Source organism: Adiantum capillus-veneris, chromosome 21, assembly GCF_014529385.1.
Source record: "Adiantum capillus-veneris isolate H3 chromosome 21, ASM1452938v2, whole genome shotgun sequence".
NCBI classification, from domain to species: domain Eukaryota; kingdom Viridiplantae; phylum Streptophyta; class Polypodiopsida; order Polypodiales; family Pteridaceae; genus Adiantum; species Adiantum capillus-veneris.
In genome coordinates, this window is record NC_140951.1 from 145963970 (window position 1) to 145989322 (window position 25353).

A 25353-nucleotide genomic window follows, 5' to 3' on the forward strand; every position below is an offset into this window, starting at 1 on the left:
TTTAAACACCAATAACTTGAACTACAATACATGGGCCCAAATTATTTGTAGGGAGCTTCATTTTCCTCCTCTCTACATCTCACAAGCCTCTCCTTGGCTAAAGCTAATTTGGCAATAGCCACCTAGCTAGACATTTGGCATTGTGGCTACTGTGGTCACCACCACGTGTGCCATGCCGATCTCCTTTGTCAATTCTTTATCACCGTTATCTCTATCCAGATTGCCTTTGCCTTTGTCCTCTTGTGAGTTCCTACCTTTTCCTTTGGCTTTTCATTCTTAATCCAAATAAAGCATCTGCTCACATTTAATAACAATGGAGCTCGCACCTCATGGGTACAAGGTGCTAATTGAGTCCTAGTACGACCATCCTTGACAAGCTTGACTTTGCCTCTATCCTCTAGCGAGCTTGTGCATTTTCCTTTGGCATCACAATCTCGAGCCAAAGGAATTGATGGCTTTCTTCAAAAATTTGGACGAGCATAGGCTGCTAACTAGGTGTTGTCCGATCCACTGGCACTATCCATAGCCAAGTTGAACATGTTGGTTTTCAAAGAACTTGGTAGGATGTCAATGTTTCATGGGAGCAAGACACGTGTTGTTTCCCAACTTCATGAGCTCAATGGGGAATACAAACCCCTAAACCAAGTCGAGGAAAATCTCCTCACCAAGGGATTCTTGCACACATTCTTCCATGACATTTTTTGTCCACAAGTCAATGTTTCAAAACATAGGCATCTGTAGGCTCCAAACTCCATGCCTATGAAGAGTGTCAAAAGAATCTTGTGTAGAAATAGTTTTGACATCCAAACGACTGTTCAACACCTTGCAAAATGCTAAGAAAATTGTTTTCGGTCTTGGCCCCCCCAGTCTTGAGTCTCAGAACGTTGCTCCAACAAACTGCCCAAATCTCCTCCTTCTCTACTTGCTAGTCGTGCTCCCATAGTAGGCTACATTTTATTATGGTTCACAAATGGATCTGCACCAGCTCCTTGCCTTGCCGGAATTTCAAAATTCCTAAGACTCCATTGCTTATACCTCCTCTTGCTCTAGCATTTTAAACTGCTACATTAGGACCGCCCGACAAATTTTGCCTTGTGTTTTAAAATGCCATTGCACACAACTCAGAGTGCTTCACTTTGCTTGCATTTTTAAATGCCGTTGCACACAAGGTTCCTCTCCACGGGTCTTTCCCTTCTTCACCACATGCTAGTTCTCCCTTTCTCATTGAGCACAAATCTCTAATACAATGTCAAAGTTGACGATGCAGAAGCGTAGAGAAATGGGGAGAATACGAGAGAGAGAGAGAGAGAGAGAGAGAGAGAGAGAGAGAGAGAGAGAGAGAGAGAGAGAGAGAGAGAGAGAGAGAGAGAGAGAGAGAGAGAGAGAGAGACTACTTAACATACCAATCTTGGCAATGAATTGATGATTTACACTGGGGGTAAGGTGTGCTTATATACTGACCTTTGCAAATTTCCCTACCCACAGTTTGACAAATAAGTAAAATAAATACCTAAAGCCAAAAAAAATATTGGGATCACATTGGCCTATTCACTTGAGATGCTGTAAACTTTAACAAATATACCCATGTAAAGCGGTTGAAACCATCCACCAGCAACATGAAGAGCTCTACCTAAGGAAGGATTCTAAATAGGTCCACAAAGGTTGGTGTGAGCCAACTCCAAAACCACAGTAGCTTGACGTGTAAAGTGCTTCTAAATAGCCTCTCTATGTAGCTTCCCACAAATTCAAGTAATGCATTTCCTGCATTTCCCATGCTTACTCCCTACATTTGGTAGGCCTTTAAGCATACGCTCACGGAAATCAAGCCGAAGACCATCATTGTTCAAGTGACCAAACATATAATGCCGTAAATCACATGTGGAAATCCTCGTCGTTGAAGAAAGAGCATAGACCTTGTAAAGACCATTCTCCACTCTACCCCCTCTGACCTCCTTGCCAGAGTCTCGATCTCGAATGGACACTGCATTCTCTATGAAAATCACCTCCATGCCCAACGTGCACACCTCGTGCATAGGTATAAGATGAAATTCCAAATTTGAATCATAAAGAACCTTGGAGGTATGCATACCCCCTCTGCCATTTGGAATTAACTCCATGGAACCCTTGTGATTAGGAATTTCATATTGTCACCATTGTAAATAGCACCACAGTGTCGTCACATGTTGGATAAAATATCCTTTGAAGGTGTCTTGTGTCGTGAGGCACCACTATCCAAAGTCCAATCACGGCCATCTAGAACTGCAAGAGACATCTCAACCTACAATGTCCCTAGAGTCTAAGGGTAGAATCTCCAAATGAACAAAGGCATGTGACTGCACAGTCACCGCCGCTGGAAACAAGTACATGTTGCATCATGTAAGCCGACAATGGACAGTTGTCTCCATCCATCAACAGACAACATCTTGAAACCATCATTGCTCTTAGCCATAATGTAAGACTGAACCTGATGTAGAAAATGCCCAAACTGAGTAGAAATTGAAGGGAAATTGTACATGCTATATAGCCCAAACCATAGGATACTGTCAAGCACCTGTTATGCAAAAAATTACAATGGACCAAATTTTGCACAAAGGACAAAATTGCCTACGTAGTACCTGCAGTAGTGGAAACATAGCAAAATAAGCTTGAATCAAAATTTTGAGGACACCAAGATCTACAAGCTTTTTCAAAGTGTTTATTGGCCTATCGATGCTCCCTAAAGCTCACCCAAGTTAGAGAAAGTGAGCATGGGGGTGTTGGGTGATGCTAGTGACTATTACTCGAGAGGATGCACCTATGCTCTCATACCAATTGTTGGAGTTAGGATTGAAGGAATGCATAGACATGTTGGAGATGGAAAAGAAGCTCAAGGCACACAATGAAGAATGTATTAATTGGTGTGCAAATACAAGATAAGATAGCCCTAGATTGATGAGTGAATATACAAAGCACCAGCGAAAAAACCTAGTGAGGGAAACAAGTGCCCCAACGGTCCTAAATGTGTTTACACACATCACTACCATATACACGGCAGCACTTATTGCTATCCCCAAGTCACCAACCCCTCTTCCTATTCCCTCTACATAAATGTTATGACGGCATATTTTAGCTTTCCTAGTTAGGAAAGGAGGCATTCATTCTTCATGTTTAATAGGGTTTTGGGTTTTTTAATGGGATGCTTAATTGTTGTAGCTGGTTATTTTCTAGGGTTAGTTAATAGCTTATTACATGCTTCCTTGAATTGATTCACATCCTAGATGATACTCATTCAGGCATTGCATTTTGTTCCATTTGGAGTTGGAATTTGTGGGCAAGATATTCATCAAGTTAGACAATGTTCTCTTATTATCTTAAATAAAACTAGAAGTCATACAATAATCATACTCCATGAAGCTGGTAGTGTCTAGTATAGCATATTCATGTTTTTTATATCCGCTAAATGTATGTATTATGTAATTCTTTGAAATGTAACCATATAAAAATTTGAAAAAAAAATTGCCATAGTTTTGTTTGTTATTACGTCGATCTTTCAAAGATAATCATCCCTCTCCTTTGAAGAGCCTCACACGACGATTTTCACAACTTTCATCGTGATACGCTATAGCATTGACACCTCTTTTCGATGATCTACCTATATATGGTAATCCCATATATGACTAGCTTATTAATTATCATTCCGGCTGGAGATAGCCTTATGCTAATATGTGTAGGGGGTACCCCATTGCAGAAAATGGGAAAATCGCCAAATAATCGAAAGATACCCTTGGTGAAAACAAAACGAGATTGCAGAAGTCGATGACCAGCAACGGTGACAAACAAGAAGTCTCGACGGGGGAGGTGAGACGAGGCAGACTGCAGGAGGGCGCCAGCATCGGACGAAGCAGGTAGCGAGGTGGGGGTCAACTGGGTTTTTTCAATAAAGATGAGCGCTGCTGCTTGCAGCTGCGCAGATTGGATCGCCTGGTTACGGTGTTTGCACGAGAGCCTAAGTGTGGCCGGTTGCATGATCGAATCACAAGTTCCCTTTTGAAGGGTAGGCATCTCGAGTTAGGAGCCTACCTAGGAGGTGATGCTCTCGTCAAAGAATCTCATAAACAAATGAATAAACTAACGTACGAGCCAGCATAACACAATATTGAAACTAAAAAAAAAAAACATTTTTCCAATATTGAAACTAAAAAAAAAAAGACATCTTTCTAGGTTTCGTTCAGTTTTAAGTTGATATTTCAAAAGAACCTTAAAAGTATGTCGTGAAGCCTTTGTTCATACATTGTATGCCGCAAGCCAAAAAATTTCGATAGCATCTTGGTTATCGGAGTGGAAGTTTTTCAAGAGAACTTTTTTGGCTTTCTAAAAGAAACCCTTAGTGTTGGGTTGGGTTAGGGGAACTTCATAGGTTTGAGTGCATGATGGAGACTTACCTTTCATTTCACATCCTGTCTGTTTACTTTTCTTTTTCTTGCATTCTATTGTTTTAGAATGCTAAAGTGAAATTTCACCTTACATCATTTCATTTTAGTAAATTTTACACACACATTTTTTTTTTTTTGCATTCTATTGTTTTAGAATGCTAAAGTGAAGCTTCACCTTGCATAATTCTAATAAATTCTACACACACATATATTAATTAGTTCTTTTATTTCACATTTCATTTCACAACTTCACATGGCTTTACATTTCTTGCATTTTATAGCTTGATTCCAATTAGTGTTAATATTCAAGAAAGTCTCTTTTATTAAGTGGTTGTTGATCGATCGAGTTCCCTTCTCACAAAGAAAAAATCGGAAATACTAGCAAAAATTTTGAGATTTGCAAAATGTTTGGATGACTTTCTCACATATTTCATCCGTTTTTCTTTCATTTACCATGGTTTGCAACTAGCTAGTATCGATTTTCAATCGGCTCAAGACTAAGATGATGCAATCCTTTCCCAAACACTGATACCAGTTTAAACAATTTTATCACTTTTTATTGTTTTTGAAAGCCGTCGTGACCCTTTCACTTGTTCCACTCGTCCTGCAGACCCCTACGTACATATTTCCATTACTCTATTAATGAACAGAGTGTGACAAGGTATCGAGCATTTGTATAGTGATCTTTAAATTTTCAAAAGCTCACACATACAAATCTTGAAAACCACATCTTTATTTAAAAAGTGATCACTATGGGAGGTTACATAATTTTTCCATAAATCAATGCAATGTCCCTTATTGGCAAGAAGAGACTCTCAAGGCATAGAAAACCACACGTAGAAAATACGAGGTTTATTATTACACACATCCAAAAAACTAGGTTCTCTATGGCACCCGTATCTTCATATGTTCCTTTTTAGTCATTTGGGAGGTTGGTGGATGCCCCGGTATCTCGAAATACATTGTGCACTCACATATATAATGCATCTCTATCTCTGGCTCTGTATGGCATAGGCGGCATATCTAGCTAGCTACTAGTATCCCATGTCTGTATCTGACCAATGGCACACCTTACCCCATGGGATAGGTCAAATCATAAATCGATCCCCTATGAGTTGAAGAAGATGTCTTTATAGAAGTCCATCTTCGTGTCCAACTCGTGTGTTGGCTCTATCCATCTCCTCTGGGTTAGATTTCGGTGAATGAGTCCAATAATCTCCACCCGTATAAGAGACAAGAATGGCGCATCAAGGGAGTACTCGAAGGAGACAAGTTGTTCATGTTGAAGCCATGTATCTGGAACCATGATCACATATGTGCATACTAGCATGATGTTGCCCCTTGTAAAGCTAACTGTCTAGAGGAATCAAGGGCCAATCTGGCATATCTATCTCTAGTAGTATTCCATAAGTTGTGCATAAAGGAGACTGATCTAGTGAGCGCATCTATCTCCATAAGGGGTACTACTAACTCGGCTCTAATGATCTCCTGTGGCACGAATGCCTTGGCTTTAACACTAGTTTCGTACTAAAAAGGACACTTTTTTTTCGAGAATTTAAACATAATGGTACATGAATTTTGGAAAACATATCAAGAAATGCTTTTGCAAACTTATAAAATGTTTTCCAAAGTACTCATAAAAACTATAATATGTCAAATGTGTACTCAACCTCACTAATAACTACACTCATGAAAAGCTCCTACATAAAATAGCAATCAATGTTTGATATTTTGCAATTGTCATGTGAAAAAAAATCTTTGTAACTATAATTAAATATAGAAAGTCGTATGGGTCAAATATGCAACATTTATGAATTCAATTAACGACCACATAAGACATTTAGTTCATTTAAACTTTCAATGTCTAATGGTACATATATATTAGATCTACAACTTCAATGCTTAAGGGATATTATTTGATGGTTATGCAAGCCACATTATTTATGTCATTTCCCAAAACTGCGCATATTGTAAAGCTTATTCTTTTATTTATCAAAGATTAGCTTTAAAATAAAGTCCACTTTTGAAAAAATTTTATTCATCTCACTTATTTCTATACAAATACCTCATATGGACACAATTGGAGAATTTATGTACACACTTTCATTAGTTTTTCATAGCTATGTTTTTTTTTCAAGAAATTACGGATTAAAAGTTTTTAAATGAGCTTAAATTACAAGATGACAAATACATTCTAGACCTTAAGTTTTTTCCTATAACCTCATCATGTTAATGAAAAAGACCTTGAAAGACCAAAATTTTCCTCTTTGTCAACATTTTCAAGATTTGGATTTTTTACTATGACAAAAGTCTAATCTCATAACTAAGTTATGAAGGTCAATTTCTTGTTACAATAAGTTTTTTCCTATCCATACAACTTAAAATCTATGCAAATTTTTATTTTGATGAGTAGTTATATTCAATTTATGAAAATTTTGTTAAAATTACACTAAATTTTTATGATTTTTAATCCTAGAACTTCTCACCATAATCTTAATTTGGTATTAATTTTGCCAAAATTAAAATTTGGCTATGTTCTTCACCTCATAACTGATCTAAGATATAAACGTGAACTATAACTTTTTTTTTTTAGCTTCATCAAATAATTATGACAAGTTGCTAGAAAAACAGGACACTTCAATGTCCAATTACATAACTGGTGTTATTAATCAATCGAGAGACTATAATACCAATGGCCTCCCCATACCTTTCCATCCATTTTGATCCACAGAGGGTCCCCAAACCTTCATAGTATCTCATACTATTAACGTAGGAAAAATGCATAGCTGAGGCTACCAACGTATCAAAGGACCAAAGCTTTGTTCAGGGTTCTTGGAACTGCACCTATGAACACATCCTTCCCAATCCTCCCAAGACTGCATACGCTCTGGTCAGTCTAGTCTCTGTTGTTCTCTTCAAAGAAAAACTCGGTCCAGTGTTAGCATCATAACCTTGGTTTTACCAAGGTTAACAAACGATCCACTATCCTGAGCAAAGCTATGTAACGTATCCAAATGTCGCTACATCGATGCGTCAGAAATCAACACAATATCATCAAAATATAACAACAATGGAATCCATGTCCCTGCCATCTGGGCACCTCTGTCACCCTCTCTATCAATGTAATCGAAAACTATATCTTTTTACATACCAAATAGAGTAGGAGACAATGGACAACCTTGCTTCACTCCAATAGTCGAATGAACTAAATCAGATACACCCCTCTGGAGTGTGTACATGTCCCATCACTGATTTGTATAGAGCCATGATTCCCCAAATCAACTCAATGGGCCCTATCATACAGAATCACCAACTCAATTACGGTTTTCTTCCCATCTACTGTAATTTAGACATCAATCTGGCTCTGGGTACCATGTCAAATGCTTTGAATCCAAAAAGCTACAATAAACCCGCCTCCCATGTGCTCTACCCTCCACAATGATGGCTCTGAGTGTAAGAAGATGGTTAAGAGTGGAGAAGCCTCTCCTGAAACCGGCATGTCCCATTGCCTGTATCCCTCACACCCTGTCCATATGTTCAAATGTTTCTCAAGGATAGATGTATACAACCGTGCCAATGTGTGCCCAATCATAGTAGTATGATAGTTTCCATGTTCGGTGGGATCACCTACCTTGAAGGTAGCCACAATAGTAGACAATCTCCAAGTCTCATGTAGACCCTCACACATGGCATGATTGAACAACACTTCTATGCCATCATATCTCTAGCATGTATAAAGTGCTCTACTAATAGACCATCATGACCATATGCCCTCTTGGTCCTCATCCTGGTAATGGTCGTCTTTACCATCCCCGTAGATGGGAAGGATCTAGAAGGGGTGTTAATCCAAGGACCATATATAAGGATGTTTCATATTGACCTCACATTAGGACCGGAGGAGTGCTCATGAAACAAACAACATGCCTCTCCCGAGTCTCTACTTGAGAACAACTCATATAAGTCTCGCTCTATCTGAGCTGTAGGAACCTTCCAGAGTCGTGAGCTATCACAGACAGAGATGTCTCGAAGTGTTCTACTTGAATTACACAGACACAAAGATAGTTTACTGGAGAGAGACGATCACAAAGAAAGATACCTCATTTCTTCACACCAAACAATGGACATAGAGGTTCAGCCACCACTGCAAAGCTCAGCCCATACTCACACCCGTGGTGCTCTCATTGACCGAGCATTGGAGCTAGGGAAATCCAAAAACCCATGACTGAGGAGAGGAGCTTCATCGCATCGACAAGGACTACAGCAAAGGATTCGAGCCATACCATCTCGACATCCAGAGAACAGATGTGCAAGGCGTGCAGGCACAACTTTAAGCTATCTCAACAATGGAGTTTGTAGTCTCTCTCTCTCTCTCTCTCTCTCTCTCTCTCTCTCTCTCTCTCTGTTGGGCTCTGAAAGCCAAACAACTCGACACCACGATAACATAGCACACAGCCCCAAAGGTGGAGGAAGAGACTGAGTAAAACAAGCCCCCACACTTTGTAAAATGGACAACCCCTCCCCCCAAACCCCCCAGGGCAGCTCACAAGGCACGCGCGCGCACACGTGCACGCACACGCACAGAGAGAACGGTACTCCACAAAGCACGTGGATTTTAGCCTTGCAGTCCCTCCGCCGCTAGCACTAAGCATACAGATTGCTCACACTGCAGAGATTACAGGTCCCAGTGGTAAAAATAGATGAAATAATTCTGACTTAACTAGGTCTTTACATTATTACCTTGACAATATTTATGTTTTTCCAATCCACAAGCTAAAAAGCTATTTGCAACACATACCAGTATCTCCGTGGAAAGAGCGATATTTGAAATACATACATTTTCATTGTATGCTAGCTATTTTACAGAGTGGATAGAGAGGCCCTTTGGCTTCCATGATAGACAAACAAATCTTGTGGGCCTTCTAAATCCATTTTACAAGACAGGCTGCTTACAAAGAGGCTCTCTTCATCCATTATAAAAAGGCAATCACCCATCTTATTGAGGGATACATACCAGGAAAACTCAAAAATGCAACCAATCAAAACTGCCGGCTCATTCGTCAATGCTGAATTCACACCATTCGCTTAGATTCCACAGTAGACATTTAGCCAAACAGTCTCTGTACACCCACATTCAGAAACAGCTAGAAACAGCTGAAAGGAGGCTTCAACAAGAAGAGGCACTGGCTGCCAAAGCAATCCAAGACTCCCAAATGCTTCCGACATTTGGACAAACCACCTCAGAATCATCGACTTTCACGAATGCATGCGAGCCAAATTACTCATGTCAAATATTTTGACATCCAGTGTATCATCCATCTTCACAATACCATCCGCATTATCGATTCCAATCAGCTTCCCAGTTGCATTGCGAAGGTCACCATGAATAATCTTAATTCTATCAGACTTCCTTGGCACCACAAGCTCCATTTCTGAGTGGTTAACAGTAAAAACATCACCCGTACCAGTTTGTCCAAGTGCAACTTTACAGCTTCCATCCTGCAATAAAACGATGCAGTATAAGAAAATTTTAACGACCACAACTTTTCTATGCTAATAACGGATGTGAGGGGGACTAGACACCATACCATATGCAATTTTAACAGAACAACTAAGTCTAGGATAAATAAAACACTCATTGAAGGACTAATTCCTTCACTTATCAATTTGCTATCGACAGTGATTCAAATTCCAAAACCCTTACTGATAAAACTTCTTTGATGACAGCAATCTGTGCATCTTCTCCTGGTCTTCGCAGAGTGATGACAACATCTGGCAGCCCCCATCTACTCTCTGTTTCTTGGCCACCTGCCCAGGTACAAAAACCTACCCTTAGTGATCATTTCTGTTGAGAATCAGAAACCTGCTGCACTTCCCTTACCCGCAATAGGAGACATTGCATCAAGACCCCCAGTTCCAGGTGTCATGGGCTGACCACCAGGTGTGCCAGGTAAATACACTGGAGCTCCTGGGGTCATGGGTGGGCCTCCAGGAGTTGAGGGGAGGTAGGGACTTGGAGCGTTACCTGCAACTCATGAAAGTGACTAAATTCTTTGCACCTAATAGACAAATCTGTTGTAAAAGACGAATGCTTCCAGCTGATACCATATGGCGGACTGTCTCTTGGTGTGCCTGCTTCACTAAAGCTTCCAGTAGGAGTACTAGTCCACACAGTTCCTGGAGTCGGAGCTTCATACGGCCTACCAGCTGGGGTTCCAGGCTGACGACAAAAAGAATATTAAAATATACCATAAAATAAAAATCAGCAAACAAGAAAATTGTTCCGACAATACCAGCAACTTCATGCACACAGCTTACCTGATATTGGGGCGTCCCTGCATTCCAAGTCGATGGATTTGCATCATCCCAACTACCACTATCCCTAACAACAGGAAAGTTTGCGCTCCTTTAGTCTCTAGTCATCCCAGCAATCACTAATCTTTAACATTCACAAGCCACTTGAGATTTAGAAGTCAAAGACCCGGGCTGTTCGACCATCTTAAGCTAGAAGATCTAAGAGACCAACCAACCAAAGAAAGAAAATTTTATCCAAGATGTAAGTTAAAGTTTAATGCGATAAATAGGAGAAAGCAAACTGACAGTGACCAGTAAAGCACCCTAGAAGCCTGATTAAACAGAATATAAGAAAGGAGTGTGTACATTTCTATGTTTAAATAAGCAGCTTTCAGTTTACAGCACCTACCTCAGCATTTCTCACAACCTGACCTTATTAAATACAACATTTTCACCAGAATAGACCACTCCCCTGACTGAACGCATCCAAGCCACCTTCCTAGGCAGACAATTCAGTCCCCCCCTCTTGCTCTCAGATTGCCCGCTTACTCCTTACACAGATCCGCCCCAAGTCTTTACAGTTCAATCCACACACCATATTCTCTCAGCCCCTCCTGCTAAGGGAGACACCAGTAATTAGCCAGAGCCCTTCCCCTCTTGAATAAAAACCTCCAAAGAACCAAAAACAGAGTAACAGCGCTGCAATCTCCCCTACTTGTCAAAGGTCACAATTTTCCTACAAACTCGTAAAAAAGTAAATTGTCCAATGCCCGTTGGGTCCAATAAAATCTGCAGCAAGTCCCACCTTTGGTTTGATATTCTTCCTCCTAGGGGGTTGATCTTCTAACGAGGAAAAATTAAACTCGGGGCCCGAATAAAGAGGTCCTCAAGGCTCATATAAGTAGTTAAAAATTGCCTTCCTTTCGTGAAATCTCCTTTTGACTAAATTGAGATTGCATCATTCAGACACAAACATTCCATTGTGTGTTCTTAGGACTCAAGAGACCCATGAAAGTCCATGCTATACTTTTCCAAGTTATTGTAGTACGTGGAAGCTGGGAGGCTATCACGACTTAGGCACTTCTTCACGACGAACTAAGTCACACTCTCTCGGTGACAATGATAAGACGCTTTAATAGGCATAAAAGAGGCTTTGCAAGGCAGCGGAAAGCACTCCATTTGAGTAGGAGCTATAGGACGAGCAACACATACCAAGTGAAAAGAAAATCGGGAGCTTTTAATATTCTAGCGTAGCAATGTTAGCCATCACACCCAAAGCACGCTAATCCTTCAAGGGGTGTCTCGACTCTCAATGCACTAATATTACATCCCTAGGCAAACTCACCCAATTTGGAATCTCAGGTCAGTGGTTGACAGCTGCACAGATGATTACCAATGCACAGTACTAGACATTAAAAAAAAGTCGCCGATGAATACTCAGACCACAGTCTGCATCGCTTAGGGGCTCTAAGTACAACTGAACGCTCCTCGACATAGATCATCAGTACCTCAATACGCAGCATCAGTATTGTCACAAAGTGATGACGTGGCGGACAGCAGAAACCCTAATTTCTGCCAGAAACCCTAAAATTCCTGCAAACCCTAATTTTTGCCAAAAACCCTAAATTCCGGAAATCGCGGAGGCGGATTATTTTTTTTTTATTTTTTTTTTTAAAAAATTTTTGGAAAACGATGAGCGACGCGAATTTTGCTTTTGCTTTTTTTTTTATTAAAAAAAGAGAAAAGACTCTCTAAGAGAGAGAGAGAACTGATGCTTTTGATTTTAAAAGCTTTTGGGGCTCTGCTTTTGGGCATCCCTTGTAACCTTTAAATTAGTGGTGAGGGCCTCACTTCTCGGGGCATCTGGACGCAGAGTCTGAGAGTGAAACCCTAACCGCTCTCTTGTACTTTGATGATTGATTAATACAAAAAGAAATACCGAAAGGGGCGCCAGTCTTTGGGGCCAATATCTCTAGGCACGGAACTCCGCCGGGCCAGTGCAAATCTATTGTGATCTGTGAATTGTTTTGAAGTGGTTATTTGGTGCTGTCGCGGTTGATTCTTGACTTGGAGTGTCCAAGTTTGTTACAGTGGTATCAGAGCACGGCCGATTTCTCTTCTACGGGAAATCCGATCCCCGAAATTTTTTTTTCCGCGACACCTATGGCTTCAGGCAATGATCAGTCGACTCCCTCTGCATCTGGAGATGCGGGCTGGGATCACAACGAAGATTCAGACAGAGAGTATGGCCCGCCTCGGCCTACTCAGGCGGAGCAAACAGAGATGGAGCGTCGTCAATTGATTGGCGATGCAACAAAGATGATGCTCAATTTTGCCAAGGACCCGAAGATGGTAAAATATATGAACCAGACCTCTTTGAAAGAGGTACAGATGGAGTGGCAGAGAACCACAACACCACTCCCGAAACCCGCTCTCAAGAAACCTTCTACCTCCAAGAAATATACGGAGAAGGAACTGGAGAACGTGGTTGATGCACGGATTGCTCAGCTTTTCGACGTGCAAAAGAAAGGCAAAAAGCACGGCAAAAAGCAGAACAAAGGTACTGACTTCCCGGGATATTTGGGTCGTCAGTCGACATTCGACAAAGCAAAGAAACGGAAGAAGCGTGTTCGATTTGAAGGAGTACCCAGTTCTTCTTCTTCTTCTTCTGACAGTTCTTCTAGCTCCTCGGATTAGAGCGAAGAAGACAGAAAAAAAGCAAAAAGCGAAGCAAGACACAAAGCTTCGGAACGGGCAAGAAAAAGGCAAAGAAGGCTACATCTCGCCCAGAGACTGACAGTTCTACTGAGGACTCGTTTACAGACAGCTCAGATTCCGATGACGGAAAGTTTTATGCGAACAAGAAGAATTTTTACAAAGCCAACCAGTATGACTTTCTCGAAGATAACAGCAAGAAAGTCCGAGAGTTTAAGGAAGGTGGCCACTCGATCAAGTTTGATACTTTTCAGGATACTCAGATGCTTCGAAGGCTTTGTCTCTTATACAGCAGTTTGACATCGCTTTCGCGGGAGGACGCTATTCAGAGCACTCCAAGATTCGGAGAGCTGCCTCTTACTCTGAGGGGAATGCTCGTACTTGGTGGTCCACGCTTCTATTAAGCAAGACTGTGCCAGTTACATGGCTGAAATTCAAGAGGCTTTTTATTTCTTCTTGGTTGACTCAAGAGTTTGAGCGAGATATACGAGCTGCTTGGAACCATCTCCGGATGACCAAGAGCGATACAGTGAATTCTTATTGTGAAAGATTCTGGAGCTCTTTTCTACCCGCCTCTTCATTCAAGAAGATCTCGTTCAGAGAACAAATTGAGCGGTTTACCTTGGGTCTACCTACAGAGATCCGAGATCACTGCTTGGAACAGAAGTCAGCTTCTATTCAGGAGTTGATGAGTCATGCGAAGCGGGGCTTTGCCATTCACTCTGGCAGTCTGACCTACCCCACAGATGAGGCCATGACACAACGAGCCAAACAGACTTCTGGGAATGAAAGTAGAATGAAAAAGAGCAACCCAGAGAAAAAAAAAGGGATGCACGACCCAAGCTTACTCCTGAGGAGAGAGCTCGCTTCATCAGAGAGGGGAAGTGCTTTGGATGCGGGAAACATGGACATATTTCCGCAAAGTGCCCTGATAAGGCACAGAAAGAACAGAATGATAAAGACGACGACAGGTCTGAGAGTTCGAGAGCAGCTGAGGAATGTGGCAGAAAAGGCAGATAGAAAAGCAGAACTGGTACCACATGGCGTGGGACTTGCACCGAATCAAATGAATGAAAGTACAAACTTTGCCGTTTTTTTTTGGGGCAAAGTGAAGGATGAGGAAGCTCTTTTGAAGGAGCCAAGGCCAACTTCTTTTCACTTGGAATTGGCGGCTCGATTTGGAACTGCGCCCGACAGACTGACGCCACTGGCGGAGGTAGTTCGACTGGCACCCGGATGGGATGTTGCCATTACACCGAGCATTGGCAAACTTCGTTTGCAATGACAGGGGTGTTCAGGCCACGTGAGTGACGTTCTACTCGGGATCCCTTGGTACCACAAGAACTACGCCGTGGTTGACTACCGGGCCGAGAAAGCGACTTTGATAAATGAAGGGCTTAGAGATTGTACTTGATGAACTTCAGTTTTCTTACTCATTCTTTTGGGAGAACTGAACGATGGATAAAAGTTGAATATGTTTTGACCTGAAGAAAAGAACGCCAAGATTTTTTTCTCCACACTCATGCCGATTGCTTTTGAGAGGGCCTGAAGATCATACCATTGATCTGATATCTAGAAGCACGCCACCGAATCGGCCACCTTATCGTGTGAGCCGAGTACAGAATGAAAAGATTATGAACTCAGTGAAAGACCTCTTGGAAAAGGGTCTTGTCCAGCTTAGTACTTCACCGTATTGCTCTCCAGTGTTGTTGATTTTGAAGAAAGACAGATCTTGGAGAATGTGCATCGATTATAGCACTCTCAACGAAATCACCATCAAGAACAGATTTCCGATTCCTAGGATCGATGATATACTCGACAGGTTACAGGGATCCTCGTGCTTTAGCAGGATTGACTTGAAGAGTGGATATCATCAGATCAGGATAGCGCCAGGAGATGTCTACAAGACAGCTTTTCGGACGACTTTTGGGTTATTTGAGTTTTTGGTGATGCCTTTTGGCTTAACCAATGCTCCTGCGACATTTAACCGGATGATGGACAGGATTTTTCGACAGTACAGGCTATTTGTTGGCACTTTCTTTGACGACATCATTGTTTTCTCGAAGAATGAGGCAGAACACAGAGATCATCTGCTTCAAGTCTTTTAGGCATTACGAGATCACACGCTAGTGATTAATGCAAAGAAAAGTGAATTTTTTCCTACCATGGATACACTTTTTGGGACACATTGTGTCAGCAGCACAACAGGAGTGCAAATGGACCCGGCCAAGATAGAGACTATCCGTGATTGGCCCGATTTGAGGAATGTCCATGAAGTTAGAAGCTTCTTGGGACTGTGTTCATACTACAGGCGGTTCATACGAAAGTTTGCAGAGGTTGCTTCCCCTTTGCATATCTTGACACAGAAAGGAGTACCTTTTTCGTGGGGACCCACAGAGGTGACTGCCTTTCAGACATTGAAAGAGAAATTGACTACGGGACCTATTTTGACTTTGCCGGACTTGCAGAAGTCATTCGAAGTATATTGTGATGCTTGTGGTCGTAGTCTGGGTGCGGTCTTGATGCAAGAAGGCCATGTCATAGCTTACGAGAGCCGTTTGTTCTCTAGGCCGGAGATGACAGCACAGATTTATGAGAAAGAGCTTTTGGCGGTTATCCATGCTCTTACTCAGTGGCGGCATTACCTACTCGCAGCGGATTTTACTGTCTTTGCAGACCATCAGAGTTTGCGCTACTTCTTGTCACAGAAGCAGCTTTCGGAAAAGCAGATGCGGTGGGCGAACATCTTGTCACAGTTTCACTTCCAGATTGTCCATGTGCAGGGACAGAAGAATGTGGTGGCAGATGCTTTGTCTCGGAAACCGTTGGTTCTGGCTATTTCCGCGATACATCATAAGAGCTTCGAGGATATGGTCGATCAGTGTGCCACAGATACAGATTTTGCAGATATTTTCACACGGATACGGGATGGGGAGACAGTAGCTGGATACTCCCTTCGGGAAGGCTACTTGATGAAAAAGACTATGTTGTGCGTTACACAGCCGTAGAGGGAAAAGGTTATGACTGATTGCCACTGTCCACCTTTTACGGGTCACCGCAGCATTGCTACCACCATGAAAGGGGTAGAGAGAGATTTCTTTTGGCGGAGACTGAAGAAGGATGTGGAAGAGTTTGTGCGTAGTTGCTTGGTATGCCAGAAGGTCAAGTTTGACAGGCATAAGGCACAGGGATTGTTACAGCCTTTACCTATACCCACCCGCCCCTGGGAAAATATTGAAATGGATTTCATTTTTTTTTATCTCCCGAGAATACAGAATGATCACGATGATTTTCCGATTACATGGCACGCCTGAGACGATCGTCTCCGACAGAGACCCCAGATTTACGAGTTTGTTTTGGAAGGCAATTTGGGAGAACATTGGCACGCGGTTACAGTTCTCGTCATCGTTCCACCCGCAGACTGATGGGCAATCCGAGATTGCCAATTCAGTGGTTCTAGATTTATTGAAGTCTTATATCTCGCATCAGAAGACTCAATGGGAAAAGAACTTACCTTTGGTGGAATTTGCCTACAATAACACGATACACTCTTCGACGGGGAAGACGCCATGAGAGATTGTTGAAACTGCTGCGAAGGTTCCATCCTTCCTGAGCACGAAAGATTAGAAATTTGAAGCGGATGAATATTCGCGAGATTTGGATACGGCTTTTGCCAAGGTTCACGAGACTTTACAGAAGTCTCAAGAACGACAGAAAAAGACAGCGGATCGCCATCGTCGCGACTGGAAACTGAAGGAGGATGATTGGGTGCTCTTACTTTTGAGAAGGCACGCCTAAGAAAAAAAAAAGGGAAAGGAGAGGCTTTTTCCAAAGCTTAGTATGTGATACTACGGACCTTTCCAGATTACTGACAAGATAAATGATGTCTCCTTCCGATTGGACCTGCCAGATACTTAGAGGATTCATAATGCATTGCATGTGAATCTCTTGAAACCTTTTAAAGGTGATGTGCCTGATGATGGGGAGCCTGATGAGCAACCCGAAGTGGAAGAAAACGAGGAGATCCTTGTTCCTGAACAGATTTTGGCACATAATGATACGAAGAAAGGTAAAGTCCGAAGGCGGTTCTTGGTTAAGTTCAAGAACTTTCCTGCATTTGATGCGAAGTGGATGGAGGAGGAGGACCTAGCAGATACTCCTCGGATTGTGAAACTTTACCTCGATGTTTTGGTTTAGCATAGTCTACTCCAAACGGAACCCAGAAACTCAGCTTGGCCGAAGATCTGGTGCAGTGGGATGCACAAGAGGGGAGTCGCTCCACTCCTTTGTCAACAGATGCCTCGATTTTGATACTAAAGTCACTGATGTCTCTTTGAGCTTCAGGGATACTGAGAGCTGACAGTATTCTGCTGGATGACTTTATGAAATGGAATTTCTGATTATGATACTGATTTGTTCTTGACTTCTTGTGAGTGCAGGAACTAATAGACGAAATGACTGCAGCATTTTGGTCTACTTGATCTCGAATAGACATGGTTGCAATAGGGGTTAGTCAATCGGACATCGATGAGGTCCCGATTGGACCTAGATGTGACTGCTAGCTACATTGCCGATAAATCATGGTCTAAGATTCGAATGAATGTTGAATGTCATGTGATGTCCTGTGATATCTGGTGATGTCCTGTGATGTCGTGTGATGTGACTGTCGATTTTGTACATGTGCTAGATGTGCGTTCCTAGTACGTAGGTACTAACAGTCAGTGTCTGCTAAGACGGTTTATGGCTTTTGTCGGTTTTGCAGGCGTAATCGCGGTCGATTACAATGCTTTCAAGAGGGGGGTATGTCACAAAGTGATGACGTGGCGGACAGCAAAAACCCTAATTTCTGCCAGAAACCCTAAAATTCCTGCAAACCCTAATTTTTGCCAAAAACCCTAAATTCCGGAAATCGCGGAGGCGGATTATTATTAAAAAAAAAAAAAAAAAAAATTTTGGAAAACGATGAGCGACGCGAATTTTGCTTTTGCTTTTTTTTATTAAAAAAAGAGAAAAGACTCTCTAAGAGAGAGAGAGAACTGATGCTTTTGATTTTAAAAGCTTTTGGGGCTCTGCTTTTGGGCATCCCTTGTAACCTTTAAATTAGTGGTGAGGGCCTCACTTCTCGGGGCATCTGGACGCAGAGTCTGAGAGTGAAACCCTAACCGCTCTCTTGTACTTTGATGATTGATTAATACAAAAAGAAATACCGAAAGGGGCGCCAGTCTTTGGGGCCAATATCTCTAGGCACGGAACTCCGCCGGGCCAGTGCAAATCTATTGTGATCTGTGAATTGTTTTGAAGTGGTTATTTGGTGTTGTCGCGGTTGATTCTTGACTTGGAGTGTCCAAGTTTGTTACAAGTATCATTAGCATCAGCATCATAGTAGCATTTGTGCAAGAATAAAGAAAGTACTTGCTCTGGCAACAAAGAAAGAGGCCCTTGAGGGTTGGGACCCGACATTTTTGTGTCGTCTCTTTCTCTCTCTCGTCTCTCTCTTTCTTTCAATTCAGTTCAATTCTTTCGAGTGAAGTAAAGTGTCCCTTGTGTTTGTGGGTGGAATACTAGATCCGAGCAAATCCTTATTCTCTTCCGTTGCACTTGACATTGGTATCAGAGCTCTGTGTGCGCTGCACTTGACATTGTTATCAGAGCTCTGTGTGCGTTGCACCTGACATTGGTATCAAAGCTCTATGTGTGCTTCAGCTTCGCGAACTCGAGGGAAGAACCATCAAGAACCTAAGGAAGAACCCAAGAACCCCAAGTACCAAGCACCTCAAGAACTCAAGAACCCAAGAACCAAAGAACCATCAAGAACCCAAGCGGGACCAAGAATCCAAAGAACCTCTCTGGGTTTTTTTCCTGAAAGAAGCTTCAAATCTCGATCATGGACTTATTAGTTCCCATCTTCATTGCCATGTCTTTAGAGGAAGATCGACATTGGATACACGAAAACCCAGATCTTAAGTACCAAGATCTCCGATCTCCTAGCCTCTTATGCAGATATGGAAGGAGTTGGAGACAGGAACCCTAACCTCTTCTACATTCGCATTCGCATGTAGCGTCCATCCATTTCCCTCGTCATTGAACCTTTGAAAAGGACTCCGGAAGCAAGCCTCGGTCCATCAGCACCGGTAATATTTTCATCACAATTAGTGTTCGGGGAACAACTCTTGCTACAATAGGCTGAGTCGGTACTATCTGGTATAGAGCCCAGGCTGATATTCGGCAATCGTAGTAAGGCTCGACAGTTACCCTTACACAATGTTTGCATCGCCACCAGTACCCACAGCACTCGCAATACCATCAGTCCCTAGTTTCAAAGGAATCTGCATTGATTTGTGCATCCATAGCATCAGAAGCATTCATCGGTCAACATCAGAAGTACAGATAGAAGTTCGGCAGCTATGCCTCACTCTTAACGGGGGGATGTCATGTGCGCACTTCACTTGCGCTACGTGGACATGCTTCTGCCATAGTCCAGCATGAGTCTTAGCTTAAGACCGAGCCTGGCACTTTGAGAGCCTCTAGCACAACGTGCATGCCCAGGCCGATCACAATTCCGTACCCTCTCTTGCATAGTCAATTAGCATGAGCATTTTAGTAAGCATAGAACCCTTTTTCCCAAAATACACATTTTTCACTTATTTATTAATAAGTGACTTTAGTTGGAAAAGTAGGTAGGGCAAATTTCTAAGGACCTATAAATGAAGCCCCTTGGACACCAATAGAAGGCAGATCACCTAGGAGCCAGTAGGAGCACAAGACATACCAACTTCAGTCCAACGTTTTCAGATCAGACCAATCAACATTTTCAACAGATCAACCAGCGTTTTGCAATTTTGAGCCAGATCAGTCTAGCGTTTTTGCATTGCAAAACCGCACCCTCATCAGTAGTTGCAGATCAACCCGTCGAGATGCAACTGTCACTAGGACGTGATAACTGTTAACTATGTCACAAGGACGTGGCAACTGCTAACCTTAGTTGTTGGTTTCTTTCCAATGATTTTAGTTTATTTTTGAGACCCTCTTTTTGAAGTTGCAAATGGTCGGACATTGTATGTGTGAGGATTCTAGGTACTAATCCTTAATTAAGTACTTAAACTCATGATTAAGACTTAAGAAACTTGAACTGTACTCAAAAACAAGACTTAGTTAGAAGACTCTTTGTTTAATTGATTGAATGTGTGATACAAGGGCTCCTTATATTGGAGACAAAGAGACATAAATGAAAAGACACGTCTCATGGTGAAGAGACGCGACTTTAGATGTAAAGACACATCCTTTCGGCGAAGAGCTGCAACCATTGGGCGAAGAGTCGCACCCATAGAGCGAAGGGGTGTGACCAATCGTCGACGGAGTGGCTTTTGGCCAAGAGGCACGTCTCTTGGGCGAAGGGGTGTGACCATCCAAGCGCAGGGATCATCCTTGGCATGGCACTTCGCGTATCTGCAACTAGGAGTAGATGTATTGCTGTTAACATAGTCACAATCGTGACATTCCCTCCCATTTAAAATGAGAGCCCGTGTCAAAGAAATGACTTTTGATGTTGATAGAACTCTGGAAAAGCATTGAATCTTTGAAAATCTTCAATCTTTGAGTTATCGGAAACCTTTGTCTTAAACCTTTGCTTCTTGTGAAACCTTTTTGCTTTGACTGCTAAATCCCATGTCATTGCATTATTCAAAGACTTTTTAGAGGAATCTAGCATAATCAGGTTAACTGCAACAAGAGGTTGATCTTCAAAATTCTTCATGCGATGTAAGATTTCTCGTTCAAAATCTTCCAGTAACTGCGAAATATTAGGGGAAGAGGAAATCTTCTCAAGGTACTCTTCAGATGGGGTAACTTCACAACTTTAGTAATCACTGGAGAGGATTTTGGCTTGAGACTGTAATCATCTTCCAAGAATGAGTCCCAAAGTTCTTTAGAATCATCTTCAGGAGCTGTCACTTCATGACTTGCAATTGGCATATCATCATCCAGTAAAGAATCAAAGAAACCATAGTCGTCTTCAGACTCGGAATTTGCAACTATCTTCTTATCTTTGTCTTCATCAATTGATTCAGGAGAAGTTAATGAATTCAAAAATTCATCAATAATAATATTTGCATTTGTATCGGAAATCATATTTGCTTCATAATCCACTGTATCATGCCATTTGACTAGTACACGTGAGGCTCGAATCACTCTTTCCGCATGAAAAAGCCCGTATAAAGTCAATTCACGTCCATCTTTGAGCAAATTGATAGTATGTCCTCGAAAGCTAATTGTTGGATCATATTGGAATAACCAATGCTGACCAAGAATCGTGTCGTAATAAGATAAAGGCATGACTTCGAAATCCAATTATCTGCATAAGTTTGAATCTCGAACTGCAATTGTCGAACTGTCTGATCACAAGTCAAAATTGATCCATCTGCTAATTCCACATCATATAAGTGAGATGTCTTTTGAGTTGGTAAGCCAATCTGTTGAACTATCTGAGTGACGACGACATTATTCGAGCATCCGCTGTCCACCAAAATATTGATGGAGCGACCATTGAGTGTTCCAAGAAGGCTCAAAACTTGCTTTGAGAGAAACTCCAAAACTAAAGAATTGCACTGAGCATGCTTCATAAGAATAGTCGTATCCTCTGAGACACGAATCGTATTGACTACAGATTTTCCTTTATTCTTAGCAGAATCTGGTTGTTCAAAATTCGACCGCATAGATCTCATACCGGGTAGCTCGCCTCCCAATCAACCCCCTTATCGGGTAAGTCTTGCTCATCAAGAGGAAATTTTGAAGCAAGTCAACAAGCTTCTAGAGAAAGGGTTAGTACGGCCAAGTGCTTCACCCTACTGCTCTCCAGTTCTACTGGTGCAGAAGAAAGATGGCACGTTTCGAATGTGCGTAGACTACAGGTCTTTAAACAAGATCACAATCAAGAATGGCTTTCCGATCCCTCGGATTGATGATATACTTGATAAGTTGCAGGGTGCAAGTGTCTTTAGTCGCATAGACTTAAAGAGTGGGTATCATCAGATACGGATCGCCCATGAGGATGTCCATAAGACTGCTTTCCGCACAACTTTTGGACTATATGAATTCTTGGTAATGCCTTTCGGCTTGACCAATGCTCCTGCGACGTTCAATCGCATGATGGACCGCATTTTCAGCCCGTATCGAGCTTTTACGGGAGTGTTCTTTGACGACATACTTATCTTCTCTAAGTCAGAAGAGGAACATCGGAAGCACTTGGACTTAGTGTTTCAAGAATTGCGAAAGCATGAGTTGCATGTGAATGCAAAGAAGAGCGAGTTCTTTCTCTCAGAGATACACTATCTCGGCCATATAGTCTCTCACAATCAAGTGAGTATGGATCCAACCAAGATCCGAGTGGTAGAAGATTGGCCTATTCCAACCACGGTACATGATGTACGTAGCTTCCTGGGATTATGTTCGTATTATCGAAGGTTTGTCCGAGGATTTGCTCATGTAGCAGGACCCCTTCATGATTTGACAAAGAAGAAGATTCCTTTCAGATGGGGATCGAGACAACAAGGAGCTTTTGATCGGCTCAAGTACTTGCTAAGCCATGGACCTATTTTGATAGTGCCTGACTTAAGGAAACCATTTGAGGTTCACTGCGATGCTTCAGGCGATTGCATCGGAGCAATGTTAAACCAAGAAGGCCATGCAATGGCCTACGAAAGCAGACGGCTTAAGGATGCAGAGTTGCATGCATCAATCTACGAAAAGGAACTCACGGCTATGATTCACGCCTTATCCAACTGGAAGCACTATCTTCTAGGAGCGGATTTTGTGATCAAGACTGATCACCAAAGTTTGCGGTATTTTCTTACGCAAAGGAAACTATCTGAGAAGCAGATGAGATGGGCAAACTTTTTGTCTATGTTTCACTTCCAGATCCTTCACACGGCTGGGAGTAAGAATGTGGTCGCAGACGCATTGTCTAGGCGGCCAAGGGTGAACGCTATTACTTCGGTGTATCACCAAGAATTAGAAGCACTACCGGATTTGTATCCGAATGACCCAAACTTCTCCACCATCTTGGGAAAGCTACATCGTGGAGAGAATGAGTTTCCCTATTCCATTCGGGACGGTTATCTCTACCACCATCAGGCCATATGTGTGGCGGAACCATTAAGAAAGAAGATCATGGATGAAGCACACGCTTCGCCTTATGCGGGTCATCGGGGTATCCTCCCTACGACCTTTGCAATGGAAAGATATTTCTTTTCGCCTAGCCTTAAAGCAGATGTCAAGGAATGCTTGGTTTGCCAAAAAGTGAAGTATGATAGGCATAAGACGCCTAGGTTGCTACAACCATTGCCTGTGCCTAATGAACCTTGGGAAAGTATTGCCATGGACTTTATCATGGACCTCCCTAGAACTCAGACTGGAAATGACGCGATCTGGACCATTGTGGACACGTTTAGCAAGCAAGCAAGCACACTTTATACCAGTCAAGAAAACGATAAAAGCAGATCATATGGCTAGGGTCTTTTTGGCACAGATATTTAAGCATCATGGAATCCCTAAGTCTATTGTGAGTGATCGAGATCCTCGCATGACAGGAAATTTTTGGTGTGCCTTGATGGATAATCTTGGTACGAAGCTGAATTTTTCATTTGCCTACCATCCTCAAACGGACGGGCAAAGTGAGATAGCCAATTCCACAGTATTGGATATGTTAAAAGCTTATGTGTTAGACCGGCAATCTGACTGGGAGAAATATTTGCCTCTTGTCGAGTATGCGTATAACAATACCATACACTCATCGACGGGGAAAGCACCTTTTGAGATTCTCTATGGTAAGCCTTTGCTTCCACCGATCCTTTTAACTAAGGATAAGATCTTTGCAGCAGATGAATTTGTCCGGGATTTGGACACAGCCTACGGGCAAGTAAGGAGAGCTATTCTACGCTCTCAGAAAAGCATAAGAAAGCTGCAGACAAGCACAGGAGGAATCTAGACTTAACAATCGGACAGTTAGTCTTACTCAAGTTTGAGAAGGCAAGCCTTAAGAAACAAGCGTCTCATAAGGGTAAGGTGGTAAAACTTTCTACCCGTTATTATGGGCCGTTTAAGATCACTGAGCGAGTGAATGATGTCACCTTTTGATTAGAGCTACCGCCTAATTGGAAGATCCATAATGCTTTCCATGTCAGTTTACTCCGGCCGTCCGTTTCCACTACAGGCAGGTTTGCACAGGCTATTTCCTCATTTTGTGCAAAATTTTTGTCACTGCCGTTTTCTGCATAACAAGTGCCTTATAGTCTTCTACGGTTTGTGCTATATAGCACGTGTTGTTCTCGCTCTGTTTCTCCTATTTTCGGGCAGTTTTCACATCAGGCGCAGCATTTACCATGGTTGACAACAACAACAAAGATGTGTTCAAGATGTTTGCTACTGAGGACAGGTTAGATGGGGACAATTACCCTATGTGGGCTTACATGATGCAACACGTTCTTGTGTCAAAGGGCGTCTGGAATATTGTGCAGGGCACTGATGTACGTCCTGGTTCTGAGGATGTAGGCGATGTTGAGGATGTTGCAGGTCTTGCTGCAAGGATTGCTGTTGTTAGAGTTGTTTTGCATACGGCAGAACAAGCTCGTTGGAATGTTAAGGATGCGCAGGCTCATGCATTGATTGCGTTGCCTGTAAAGCGCACCATTGTTCCTCTCATCCGTTCAACGAAATCTGCAAAACAGGCTTGGGATATTTTGGCTGGTCTTTATGCAAGTTGCAATGAGGCTAAAATTACTTTGCTGCGTAAAGAGCTGGAGTCGAAGATTATGCATGAGGACGATGATATGGACACTTTCCTTGCTAGTGTCAAGGATATCAATGAGCAGCTTATTTCTATAGGTGAAGTCATTTCAGACAGTTCACTTGTGCAGACTGTTCTTGATGCCTTACCAGATTC

At 42.2% G+C, this 25353-nt stretch overlaps 1 protein-coding gene across 1 annotated transcript in view; it reads right to left on the reverse strand.

Annotated features, from left to right (window-relative positions):
* Positions 1 to 9212: 9212 nt before the first annotated feature.
* GTA2 (global transcription factor group A2) overlaps positions 9213 to 25353 on the reverse strand; it is a 31892-nt gene continuing 15751 nt past the window's right edge. The window contains exons 18-22 of the mRNA XM_086494359.1: positions 10728 to 10791; positions 10515 to 10629; positions 10291 to 10434; positions 10114 to 10217; positions 9213 to 9908 (exon numbers count right to left, since the gene is read on the reverse strand). Coding sequence (XP_086350485.1) covers positions 9666 to 9908; positions 10114 to 10217; positions 10291 to 10434; positions 10515 to 10629; positions 10728 to 10791 — 670 coding nt within the window. The 3' untranslated portion in view covers positions 9213 to 9665. The remainder of the gene's footprint in view (positions 9909 to 10113; positions 10218 to 10290; positions 10435 to 10514; positions 10630 to 10727; positions 10792 to 25353) is intronic.